Source organism: Choloepus didactylus, chromosome 26 (genome assembly GCF_015220235.1).
Source record: "Choloepus didactylus isolate mChoDid1 chromosome 26, mChoDid1.pri, whole genome shotgun sequence".
NCBI lineage: Eukaryota > Metazoa > Chordata > Mammalia > Pilosa > Megalonychidae > Choloepus > Choloepus didactylus.
Window position 1 is genome coordinate 9,078,717 of NC_051332.1, and position 13,849 is coordinate 9,092,565.

The 13,849-nt window shown below is 37.0% G+C and overlaps 1 protein-coding gene and 1 pseudogene across 1 annotated transcript in view; one reads left to right on the top strand and one right to left on the bottom strand.

Moving 5' to 3' along the window:
* LOC119520739 (olfactory receptor 13A1-like) overlaps positions 1 to 11,830 on the bottom strand; it is a 14,870-nt gene extending 3,040 nt beyond the window's left edge. The window contains 1 exon segment of the mRNA XM_037818696.1: positions 11,699 to 11,830. Within this exon segment, the coding sequence (XP_037674624.1) occupies positions 11,699 to 11,830 (132 nt within the window).
* Positions 11,831 to 12,537: 707 nt separating this feature from the next.
* On the top strand, positions 12,538 to 13,481 carry LOC119520740 (annotated as a pseudogene).
* Positions 13,482 to 13,849: the final 368 nt, after the last annotated feature.

Here is a 13,849-nt window from a genome sequence, read left to right on the forward strand (position 1 = left end):
GCCATAGCCATATTCCTCAACACTCTGGGAAACAGATGCAAACTAGCAGTAACAAGGAAAGTGCAAAATCAAGAAAAAAAAAACACCTGAAAAGATAGGCAAACTTGTGCTACCCCTGCTAACTCCTTGACCCCCCCCTTCCCCTGTACAATGTGGAGCCAGGCTGTGCTCCCATTGTGGGACCCTGTCCCTGTCCCATAGTCAGCAGAGTAAATCCTATGCAGACACGAGAGTGCCAACAGCTCAGGGCTAATTTATATGGTTGAAGGTTGACTGAAACAAGAAGGAATTGAAAGTAGGGACTCAAAGAGGTATTTTCACACTCATGTTCATAGTGGCAGTGTTCACAATTGCCAAAAGATGGAAGCAACCCAAGTGTCCTTCAATGAATAAATGGATAAATTGAAGCATATACATACAATGGAAGATTATTCAGCCATAAAAAGGAATGAAGTCTTGATACATGTGACATCAAGCTGAAGAGAAATAAGCCAGATACAAAGTGACAAATATGTATGAGCTCACTGATATGAAGTAATTAGAATTAGCAAACACAGCAAGAATCCAGAATATAAGCTACCAGAAGATGGTGTGTGGATAGGAAATGGGAAATTAAGGCCTAAAATGTTCAGGGTTCACATTTGGAATGGTGGCAATATTTTAGAAATGGATGGTGGTGATGGTAGCACAAAACTGTGAATGCAATTTACGGTACTGAAATGTGTATCTGAATATGATTACAAGGGCAAATGTTACATTGTATATATGGTAGTAAAATTTTTTTAAAATCCATGGAATTACACAACGTAAACAGTGAACCCTAAGTTAAGCCATGGACATTAATTAAAGTACAATTATATAATGTGCTATGAGAATCTATTTATGCATGATTGTTCTGCAAACCCACAATTTCTATAATAAAGAAGGAAAAAATTCTAAGACTAAACAAGAAAACTTTTCTCATGCCCACTGTTCCAGAATCATAGTGAACATAATTAGCAGCACTGAAATGTATAACTGAATGTGGATAAAAGGGGAATTCTTGGATTGTATACATGCTAACAGAATAAAAAGATGTGAATCCATGGAACTGCACTACACAGTGAACCCTAATTTCTCTGGGAAGAACTTAAAGTACTATGTTGTATAACATTGGTGACAGATGGCATCCTTTCCCTTGTTCCTGATCTTAGAAGGAAGCTTTCAGTCTTTCACTGGTAACTAGGGTGTTAGCCGTGGGCTTTGCATATATGCCTTTAAATATTTTGAGGAAGTTTCCTTCACTTCCTGTTGATATGAGGGCTTTTATATAGAAGCCATGCTATATTTTGTCAAATGACATTTCTGCATCAATTGAGATGACAATGTGCTTTTTCCCTCATTCTGTTAATGTGGTGTATTACATTAATTGATTTTCTGATGTTAAGTCAACCTTGTGTATCAGGGTAAAATCCCAAATGATCATGGATCCTTTTGCTAGTATTTTGTTAAGGATATTTGCATCTGTATTCATAAGAGGTATTGGCATGTAATTTTCTTTTCTTGTGATGTCTTTATCTGGGTTTGGTATGAGAGTGATATTGGCCTCATAGAATGAACTGGAGAGTGTTTCCTCCTCTTAAATTTTTGGAAAAGTTTGGGCAGAATTGGAGTCAAGTCTTCATGGAATGGTAAAATCCACTGTGTGGCCATCTGCTCCTGGGATTTTATTTGAAGGGAGGATTTTGTTTATTGATTCAATCTCTTTACTAGTAACTGGTTTGTTGATAACTTCTATTTCTTCTTGAGTCAATGTAGGTAATTTGTGTGTTTCTAAGAATTGTTCCATTTCTTCTAGGCTATCTGATTTATTGGCATGCAGTGTTTCATAGTACCCTCTTATAGTCCTTTTAATTTCAGCAGTGTTGGTAATAATGAATGTTTTTCATTTCTGATTTTCATTGTTTTTATCCTTTTTTTAATTCTTTGTCAGCCTAGATAAATATCTGTCAATCTCCTGAATCTTTTTAAACAATCAACTTTTGGTTTTGCTGATTCTCTCCATTGTTTTATTTGGTTTTGTTTTGTTTTATATTTCATTTATCTCCACTGCAATCCTTATTATTTCCCTCCTTATGCCAATTTTGAGTTTAGTTTGCTCATCTTTCTCTAATTCTTCCAGTTTTGAGGACAGATCTCTGTTTTGGGGTCTTTCTTCTTTTTAATGAAAGTTTTAGAGATAAATTTTCCCCTCAGCACTTCCTTTGCTGCATCCCACAGGTTTTGGTATGTTGTATTTTCAATTTCATTTCCCTCAAAAGATTTCCTAATTTCCTTTGTGGTTTCCTCTTTAGCATCTTTTTTACTTAGAGTATGTTATTTAACGTCGACATATTTGTGAATTTTCCAATTCTTCCTCTGTTATTGGTTTCTAGCTTTGTTCCATCATGGTCAAAGAATATATAATTTATACCATCAATATTTTTTAATTTATTGAGAACTGTTTTGTGACATAACTTATGCTCTTTCTTGGAGAATGATCCATTTGCACTCAAGAATAATATGTATTCTGTTTCTGTTGTGTGAAATATTCTATATATATCTGTTAGGGTTTGTTAGTTTACAATATAGTTTAACTTTTGTATTTCCTTACTGATCTTCTAACTAGAAGTTCTAACAATTATTGAAAGTGGTGTAGTAAAGTCTCATATCATTAATGTAGAACCTTCAGTTTCTCCCTTCAAATCTATCAGTATTTGCTTCATACTCTTTGGGGCTTTGTTATTAGGTTCATGTATATTTATAATTGTTACACCTTCTTGTTGAATTGTTCCCTTTATCCATATATAATGGCTGTTTTTTTGTTCATTACTGTTTCTGACTTAAAGTCTATTTTATCTGATGTTAGTGTAGCTACCCAAGCCATATTTTGGTTACTACTTGAAGGGTGTAATTTTCCATCCTTTCGCTTTCAACCTACTAATATTTTTTAATTTAAACTGAGTCTCTTATAGTCAGCATACAATGTGGTCATGAGATTTTATTATAATTTCTACAAAACTGCATTTTTGACTGGAGAGTTAATCCATTTATTTTATAGTCATTATTGAAAATGGGGGACTTTCTTCTGGCATTTGCTATTTATCCTTTGTGTGTCATATTTTCTGGTCCTTCAATTTTTCCATTAATATCTATATTTACATTTATTTGATATTTTTGTCTTGTACCATATTAAGTGTCTTCTCCTATCTAGATTTATTTCACATATCTTTCCTTTAGGTTACATGGGATTAAAATTACCATTTTAACAATCATATTTGCTCTGATACCAACTTAACTTCAATAGCATACATGTACAATTTTCCTATATCTCACTGTGTCCTACTTTTTTTGGACTCAATACCACTTATACATCCTTTGTACTTCCAAAGCCATATTTTTATCACTATTTTTTATGCATTTTCATTTTAGCATCTGGAAGTAGGAAGTGGAGTTACATACCAAACATTACCCTACAATACTGGCATTTATAATTCCCAAATGGTTACTTTTTCCACAGATATCATTTCTTTATGCTGCTTTGAACCCCTGTCTGTGTCCCTTTCCTTTCAGTCTGGAGAGCTCTCTTTAGCATTGCTTGTAAGGCAGGTATAGTGGTGATGCACTCCCTCAGCTTTTATCTGGGAATGTCTTTATCTCTTCCTCAGTTTTGAAAGAAAGTTTCATCAGGTATAAAATTCTTGGTTGGCAGTTGTTTTCTCTCAGCAGTTTATTTCTACCCACTGCCTTTTTGCCTCCATGTTTTCTGAAGAGAAATCAGCACTCCCTCTATTTGTGACTTCCTTGTATCAAACACATTGCTTTCTCTTGCTCTTTACAAAACTCTCTTCTTGTCCTTTGCATTTGATAGTGTGATCATTGTTTGACAAGATGTAATGTTCTACATGTTTATCCCTTTCATATTCTCTGGGCTTCTTAGATGTGTGTATTAATGTCTTTTGTTAAGTTTAAGAAGTTCTTGGTCATTATTACTTTGAGAAGTCTATCAATTTCTCTCCTTCTTCTTCTTGGACTTCTATAATGTGTATATTGTATGCTTGATGGTGTCCCAGGGGTGTCTTACATTATTGTCAATTTTATAATTCTTTTCTTTCTGCTCCTCAAGCTGACTCATTTCAAGAGTTTTGTTTTCAATTTCATTGATTCTTTCTTCCACCAGCTCCAATATGCTCTGAAACCCTCCAGAGATTTTTTTTGTTTCAAACTATTGTAGGCTTCAACTCCAATAGTCCTCTTTTGCCTTTTTGTTCAATTTTAAAATTTCTAGCTCTTTAGTAAATGTGCCAGTTTGAATGTATTATATCCCCCAAATGCCTTTATCTTTGATGTAATCTTGTGTGGGCCGACCTATCAGTGTTAATTACAATGTATTTCTTTGAGTGTTTCCATGGAGATGTGCCCCACCCAACTGTAGGTGATGACTCTGGACAATTTCCATGGAGGGTGTTGGCCTGCCCATTCAGGGTAGGTCTGAATTAAATTACTGAAGTCTTATATAAGATCAGACAGAAGGAGCAAGCTGCTACAGCCAAGAAGAACACTTTGAAGAAAGCACAGGAGCTGCAGATGAGAGACAGTTTGAAGAGGCTGTTTGAATAAGCAGACTCTTGCTCCAGAGAAGCTGAGAGGGGACAAATATCCCAAGTGCAACTAAGAGTGACATTTTGAGGACACTGCAGCCTAGAGAGGAATGTCCTGGGAGAAAGCCATTTGAAACCAGAACTTTGGAGCAGATACCAGCCACATGTCTTCCACCTAAGAAGAGGTTTTCCAAACACCACTGGCCATCCTCCAGTGAAGGTACCCGATTGCTGATGTATTACCTTGGACACTTTATGGCCTTAAGACTGTAACTGTGTAACCAAATAAACCCCCTTTTATAAAAGCCAATCCATCTCTGGTGTTCTGCATTATAGCAGCATTAGCAAACTAGAACAGTAAGGTGCTGATATTGTTCATTCTTTGCTTCCCTGATATCCTTTATTTGTATGTCTGTAATGTCCTTTTCCTCCATGAAAATTGTTAAGATTATTTTTTGAAGCTTTTATGGTAGGTCCACAGTATGGTTTTGTTTTGGGTATTTCTGGATTTTTATCCTCTTCCTGTGCATGGAACATTTTCCTGTTTATTTTTTGTACTTTTTGTCACACACTATATTTTTAATATTTTAAAATGTTAACTCAGGGAATTATTCCCTGAAATGACTGTTTCTTGATTTTTTAATGAGCTGGTGATAAGACACAGATTTTCTTGTGCTTCAGCCCTTCTGTCAAGAATGTCTCCCCAAGGCACATGCAGTTAGACGGTTTTCCCTGCCTTCAGAGCCTGTATCTTTTCTTTACTTTTGCTTATTAATTGTTTGGAGTTCCCCTATGTCCAGAAGTTTGGTTGTCCTCTCTGCTTCCTAGGAGACAGGCCTCTGTCTCCTGGCTGTTTGAGGCCAGCAAACTTTGCCCCAGATTTTCTGCCACTATAGTTTCTTACACTCCTTTCATTTGTCTCAAGCTGCTTCTGCTGCAGGGAAAATTCTGGGTTGAAGAGCACACAGGAGATAATTTCCAAAGTCAGTTTTCCCCGGGTGTAACATGGCCAGGGACCCATAAGGGGACACAGATCAGCTCCAAAGTGCCTTGGGAAGTTGATCAGGAAGGTCATATTACTATTTTCTGCCCATATTATGTAGAAAAATACAGACTCTATTTAATAGTTTCATAAAGTTAAAACTAATATAAGGTTTTAAAAATAAGTCATTGATTTGGGGGCAGAGAGCAAAGGACATCACAAAATTGACTACAAAGGGTTTCAAGAAAATGCTCAGGGTTGAGAGAGCTGTTCTCTCTCTTAATTGAGGTGTAGTTACAAGAGCATGAATAATAATCACAATTATAATCCTAGATTATAATACAGAATACACTTCCATAAAATTGGCCTCAGAGTCCATATTAAAATGGAAAGAAGGTGAATAAAAGCACATCTGATCAAAACATATGTATTCTGCATATAGGTATGCAATTTTAATGAAAATCCAGGCAAGGAACAACACTGTAAATTTCATCTGTAGCATTTAAAAATTCAAAAATTAAATAGAAGTGCTAAAAGAACAGTTAATGGATATTTAAGCAATTGCTTTTATTGCTTAAATGTTTGAAAATTAATGATACATAAAATAAGCAAAAATATACTAGGGATATGCCTGCATTGCTGTGTGTTAAGTTTAATAAGGTATATAATTAGTAGAATACAAAGTTAAGACAGAGTAGCCTTAACTGGATTAGTTTAAAGGTTACTGAATTCTTCTGCACTGGAATATCTGAAAATCAAATGATGATGCTTTGAAGGCAAATATTGAGGGAAGTAGTGGTAGAGAGATTGGCCATCAGTGTTGAGCTGCTTTTGATGCTACAAGTTGAGCAATTCTATCCTTAGCACCTGAATTATCAAAAGCATTGGTCACAAACCACAGAGCCATGTTTAATTGTCCCTGAGAGTTTCTCTCAGAGTCTGCCTCCCCAGGGTCCCCAGGACAAACACCTGCCATGATCTTGGAAAAACAGAGGTTTACCTGAAGTTCAGTTAAATCCCAGCCCAGAGACACAGTCAAGAGTGTGCTAGAGACTCACTTCACAGGGAAAGCTGTCAGTGGTTCCTGTGGCTCCTGCCATGGTCTGAGCACTTTCCAGAATGCCCAGCGAGGTCACTGGAGTGTTCAGTGAGTGAAACACTGTCACCCCATGCTCTGGATCATAGGCTGAATATGGGGATTATAAAATACTTAATTCACAGTCAGGATGGAATTTTTCACAGTTTTAGGGACTCAATATGGAGGTTTACAAAATTTTGTACTGGCAACATATTCTGGATGAATTTAAAAAAACAAATGTTCAGAGACAAGATTATCATAGAAAATATTTGGTTTCATGCTCTACTATACAAAAGGCATAATGTCAAACTTTTTTACATGGTCACCCAGTTTATTCGTATATACTATCTTTATTGTTTGTCCAATAACTTGTTTTCTCATTCAACTGCTTTGCTGATAACACAAATTTGAAGAAATGACTCAGGATTCTTCCCATTCAGCTGTGGCCTCCAAAGGGAACATTGTGAAATTATTTCAGACACCAGCCCCTTACCCCAAAGTCAACAGATCAACATTGAATAGTAGAAAAAGTGTTCAGCTTTTAATGAAAGGAAAATACGAATCCAGTCCTATTAGGTCTGGCAGTGCTGTGTCTATGGTGGATTCAGCAGCTAGATAAGATCATGTAAATATTGTTACCAATTACCCTTAAAATTCAGAATATTGAGAGAGAATAAAGTTGGGCAAAAACATGTGATAAAGGGATGCAGACAGGGTGATTCTTCCAGCAATATACTCAGCAGACCTCAGGACTCACAGTGTTTGGGGGCCCAGGAAGGTCTGTGACCACCATGGTAGACCCAAAGTCCAGACGTTCCTGATAGATCCTCAGCTCTTACAGGTGTGGGTTGCCTTTCTGAGGTCTTGTCCTCACTGCCTTGTGGGGTTGCTGTGAGGCTGCTCCAGCCAGTCATGAAAAGACTGTGTAATTCCTAGACTCGCCAATTGCCTCTCACAGGAGCTGCAGCCTTGACAATTTATTGTGTCCTCCAAAGGAACATTTTAGAGCTCATACTTTCTTCCAAATAGAATAAGGAGTGCAGCAGCATCCTGAATGCATGGAAGGAGCTTCACAGCTTTGCCTGGTCCTAGGTTGATATATTATTATTAACTAAAACCCATAGTTTGCATTAGGGTTCACCCCTTGTGTTATAAATTTCTATCCTTTTTTTTTCACTTTTTATTTTAAAAGAATTTCAAGCTTATAGAACATAGTACAAAAACAATACAAACCCCTAACATAAAATTCCAACATACTCCAAAACTTCCAGACACCCAGATCCACTGATTTTAACATTTTGCCACTTTTATTGTTACTCTTGCTAAGCAATCCATTTATCTATCTATTTTCTGAACTTTCAAGAGCAGGTTGAACACATCATACTCCTAGAATAGATGTACATTTTGTATGAACACTTGTACACACTTGTGCAATCATCTCAAGTGCAGTTATCAAGTTCAGAAAATTTGATTTGATGTAAAGCTTTGCAGTCTATATTCTAATTTTTCTTATAACCCACTAATGTCCTTTTGAGGTTTTTTGCCTCCATTCTTAGTCTCTTCCAGTATCATGTATCACATTGAATTTTCATTGTCTCTTTAGTTTTCCTTTCTTTCCTTTTCAAAAATTTGCAGACACATGTACAACATGAATCTTAAGATCACAAACCCTCCAAAGCAGTGGGATTAATCACATTCATGATATTCTGATACTTTCACCACCATCCTTTACTATAACTTTCCCTTCACCCTAAACATAAACCCTACACCCATTATGCATTATCTCCCTATTGCCACTGCCTCCCACCCCTGGTAACCTGCCCTCTACTTTCCCTCTTTATGAGTTTCATATTCATTGACACTTTCTTCAATGTTATCATGGGGCTTAAATTTAACCTTCTAAATCTATAAATCTCATTTGGTTCCAGGCCAAATTAACAATTTCAATAGCATAATAGTGTGTTCTATATCACTCTATCCCTCATCTTTGTGTAGTTCTTGTTTTAATTAAATGTTTATACACTATGAGTCTAAAGTCATTGGTTTATCCTTAAATTTTATGCACTTGCTGTTTAGATCCTATAGGAAATAAAATGTGGAGTTACAAATCAATGTAAAAGCATACTGGTATTTATATTTTTCTGTGCCATTATCTCTACCAAGTTCTTTATTTCTTCATGTGGCTTCAGTTAATTTTCTATCATCCTTTGCTTTCAAGGTGCAGAAACTCCTTTTACATTTCTTATAGTCTAATGGTGACGAGTCTCTCAAATTTTCTTGGTCTGGGAATGTTTTAATTCCTCCCAAATTTTTGAAAGACAGTTTTACCACATACAGAATTCATGCTTGGCATTCTTTCTGAATTTTGTGATAATTAAAGTTGTTGAGAACCTTTTGATGCACTTATTGGTTATCCACAATCATGGGTTGTGAGGGGTATGCACTGACATTCATCTATTAGTATTGAGTAGTTTGACTTTATGGTTTTCAGTTTTAGAAGAATTTTACATAGTCTGTATTTGATTTCTTTGTCACTTATAAGTATTATGATTAATTCAAACCAGCCCATGACTACCCTACTCATTTTTAATAGTGTCTTTTGAAGAGAAGTTTTGAATTTTTGCAGCCTGGTTTATCAATGAATCCTGTATTATTAATGTTTTTGTGCCCTATATAAAACATTTTGTCTAAGGAATTTGGTCTACCATATGACAAAGATACTATCCTATGTTTGTTTTTAGAATCTTCATACTTTTACATTTTGTCACCATGCTATGACTAAACAGTTATCAATATTTATGAAATGTGAGATAGCAATTTTTTTCCATATGCATATTCAATTTCCCCAAAATAATTTATTGAAAAAATTTCCTTTTTATATTTAATTTTTCAGCACATCATCACAGAAATCACTGACTATAGATGTATGGTACTATGTTTGATTCATCCTGTTACATTGATTTATTTTTCTATCCTTATGCAAAAATTAAATTGTGATCACTGTAGCTTTGATCATTGTACTCCTGAGGACAGGTACTGTAAATCCTCCAAACTTGTTCTCTTCAAAACTGTTTGTCTACTATAGGTCCCTTGTTTTACTATATCAATTTTAGAATCACCTTTTCAATTTCTGATTTTAAAAATGTCTGCTAGGATTATGATTGAGATTGTGTTAAAGCTACAGATCAATTAAGAGACTATTGGCATCACGATGATATTCAACCTTCCAATTCATGAGACTAGTGTATCTATTATTTAATGTCTCTTGACAATTTCTCATAGATTTTTAGTTAGAAGTCCGTGTTTAAATTCTTTTTCTTTTCATATCTTTTCAAATTTTGCTTATTTGTGCAGGTCTCATAAAACAATTTGGAAAAGATTTCTCTTCCATTGTCTTCTGAGTTCATGCAATATCAAGATTATTTCTTCAATAGATGTTAGCTAAAAATTCCACATGTAACCTTCTAAGTGAACATAATATTTACAAAACAATTCAGTTTCTTACATACTTATATATGATATAGATATTTTTGTCTTTTGGATGGTTTTGGTAATTTCTGTTTTCCAAAAAATCTATGCATTTCATCCATGTTGTCACATTTATTGGCTTAGAGATTATAATAATATTCCCTTAATATTACATTAAGATATATATTATCTGTAGTTATAATCTCTTTCATTCTTGTGAATAGTAATTACTGTTTTAATTCCTTCCTTTTCTTAATTGGTCCTATCATGCTGTTTTCAAATTGTCAATCTTCCCATATCACTAACATCTTTTAAATTTGTTTATATGCTCTGCTTTTTATTTTTATTTCATTGATTTTTGCTCTTACCTTTATTTTTACTGCTTTTTACTTACTTTGTGTTTAACTGGCTTGGGTTGTTGCTTTTAAATTAGAAATTCAATTTACTAGTTTTAAGACTTTCCACTTTCTCTTCTAATATATATTTAATTGTACTGTAATTTAAATTTATAAATTTCTCACCAATTACTATTTGTCTTCTTCCCACAGATTTTGCTATAATGTAATTTTTCAATGATTCAATTGAAAATATTTTCTAATTTCCCTTGGTATTTCTTTTTTATGTGTTATTAAGAAATTTTTCCTTAAATTTCCATATAGTGGGATTTTCCAATTATCATATTGCTATTGATTTCTAATTTATTGCTTTCAGCAAGCATTCAGAAAAAATTCAATATTTTAAAATATCCTGAAACCCATTTTATGGAATAACATTAATGTTCCACATGCTCTAGAAAAGCAGAAATCTTATCTCTCTTTTATATGACTGCATATCCTGTATCCCCTTGGTTAGGGTTCTTGCTGTGACTTCATATTCACCTATGAGTGCTATTTGAGAGACTTCCATGTGTACATAATATGAATTTTTCTGCTTCTGTGACAGACAGTGGGGAAGGAGAATGCTGAGTTTTTCTCTGTTTATTCACTTTGGAGATTAAATTGAAGAGTAGAGATGACCTAATTTGTGCATTTATCAATAATCATTAGTAGTTGAGGTGTGAGAACAGATGTCCTCAGCAGGAAACCCTGCAAGAGGCAACTGGGGCCCTCCCAGGAAGACTTTCCATGTTGAGCAGGAGGATTCAACTTAGCTGAAGACTCCAGGTCATGTTAGTCAGTTTCAAGAAGGGTAACACCAGCATTGGGGATTCTTTATACGATGGTAACCCTGGCTTCAGTGGAGAATATATGGGTTGTAGAGGTGAGGAATTGCACATTCTGGAGATGCCAAAACATCTAATGTAAACAGCTGAGAATGAGATATGGGAACATTTGTGAGAGATGATTAGAAAATTTTATCTACAGGACTTGGGAGCCTGTTGAATGAGAAGTGAGCAATATGTAAAACACAATCATTTGCTAATTCAATAAATGTTTCTTCAGTGCCTGCTATGGCCAGGAGATAAACATATAGTAATGAGCCACAGAGACAGAGAACTGCCCCCAAGGAGACTGCACCTGAGATTGGATGGCTGAGGAGGTGGGGAGATACCTGCACTGAGGGAAAAGGCACAAGAGGGACATGCTCAGGGTCAATGGCAGTGAGTTTGAGTTTGAAGGGCCAGAAATTCATCAAGGCAGTTAAGACACAGAAGTGCTTGGGATTCACAGCTCTGGAGCTCATGAGGCGATCATCTGGAGGTATAGACCTGCAAAGTGTCAGAGTGTGGGCAGATCAGCCACCAGAGAGGGATCCTGGACCAAGAGAAGACACTGTTAGAAAAGATCACAAAGACAAGCCATGATGAATCTGACACTTGAAAAGGGAAGCAAGAGGAGCCTCCACCCCAAAATATCAGAGGAGGGCAGAAACTGAGGAAGGAACCTGAGAAAAAGGGTTTTGTGAGGTGCTGCATAGAGGTTCAGAGATGAACCATTGAAGGAAGTTCTCACTGTGACATCAGGAAGTGGATGTCTCCATGGGCATGTCAGCAGATGGCAGTGCTTGAGGGAGGGGGGCAGAAAGAGGGAAGGAACTGAGAGCCCTTCCCAGGGGATGTTCTCTTTGACCTCATTGCAGAGGAAGGTCAGGGGGAAGGCAGGTAGACCCCAGAACACAAGTCTAAATGACAAAGTTGTTAAGGGGAAAATGAATGCATATTCAATGAAGGATACATGGTTTTTACAAAAGTATTGCACTGGGTTTTATTTTAGCAAATAAATAGGTCTTCATCAATTAAACCTGTGATCTCCTCCCTTTCTGAGAGTAGGATGTGTTCTAAAATAGTCACACAAGGAAACATGAACCTGAAGCAAGTGTTGTGTCACATCTACAGAGTTTCCAAAGAGCAGGGCCAGCACTGATAACCAGTGCACTGGGGCCTGAGAGCCATGACTGGCCAAGTGGGGAAGTCCAACCAGACGCTGGTGACAGACTTCATTCTGCAGGGTTTCTCAGAGCACCAAGAACTGCAGCTGCCCCTTCTTGGCTGCTTCTTCTTCCTCTACACCATGGCCTTCATGGGCAACACTCTGATCATCACCATCATCACCTGCAGCTCTGGCCTCCACAGCCCCATGTACTTTTTCCTATTCAACCTGGCCATCATGGACATCATCTGCACTTCATCTGTGCTGCCCAAAGTGTTGGCAGGCCTGGTCTGGGAGGGAGACACCATCTCCTTCCAGGGGTGCATGACTCAGCTCTTCTTCCTTGTCTGGTCTCTATTTTCTGAGCTGCTGTTTCTCACAGTCATGGCCTATGACCATTATGTGGCCATATGCTGGCCACTGCATTATAAGACCCAAATGAGTCTACAGCTCTACACAGCTCTGGCTGTGGCTGTCTGGGCCCTTGGTGCCCTGAACCCCTCTGTTCACACTGGTCTGATGGCACATCTGTCCTTCTTTGGCCCTAATGTCATCACTCACTTCTTCTGTGAGGATGCCCCAGTATTGCTGCTCTCCTGCAGCCCCACCCATGTGACCAGCATTATGACTATCTTGGCCAATTCCTTATATGTATGTGTCAACTTCCTTCTGATCCTCATGTCCTATGGCTACATCATTGCCAGCATCCTATGCATCTGCTCACCTGAATGGAAGCAGAAGACCTTCTCAACCTGCTCCTCCCACCTATTGTGGTCTCTGTCTACTACTCAGCTGTGTTCTGTGCCTACAAAAGCTCAGCCTCCAACTACAGCCCTGAGAGAAGCAAACTGGCTGCAGTGCTGTAAACAACCATAAGTCCCACCCTAAACCCACTCATCTACACACTGAGGAACAAGGAGTTCAAGGCAGCCATAGGAAAACTATTTACATTTTGTAGACATTAAAAACCATTCTTCTATCTTGTGCTGCCTGTTGCCCATTTTCTGAAAACCATGTTTATGGAACTAAGATCTGGCTATCACAGTTTTTGCAAAATCATCTTCAACTGTGGTGCTGTCTATGGTGTTGAGGCTTTGCTGGATTGGAGTGTTTTTTGGAACTACATGGATGTGGTGCACTGGCCCAAAAATGATAAATTTTGAATTGAGCACATAATGAATGTTGTTTTTACAGAAGCAAACTTAGTTCCTGAGAGACACTCTTTTTGTACCCTGGGCAATGTTTCCAGCTCTGGGTGGCCTCTCAGAGAAGCCTGACATCTAAAACTGCCCCAGACCTTTCCTGATACAGTCTTTCTTATGTCATTACCCCT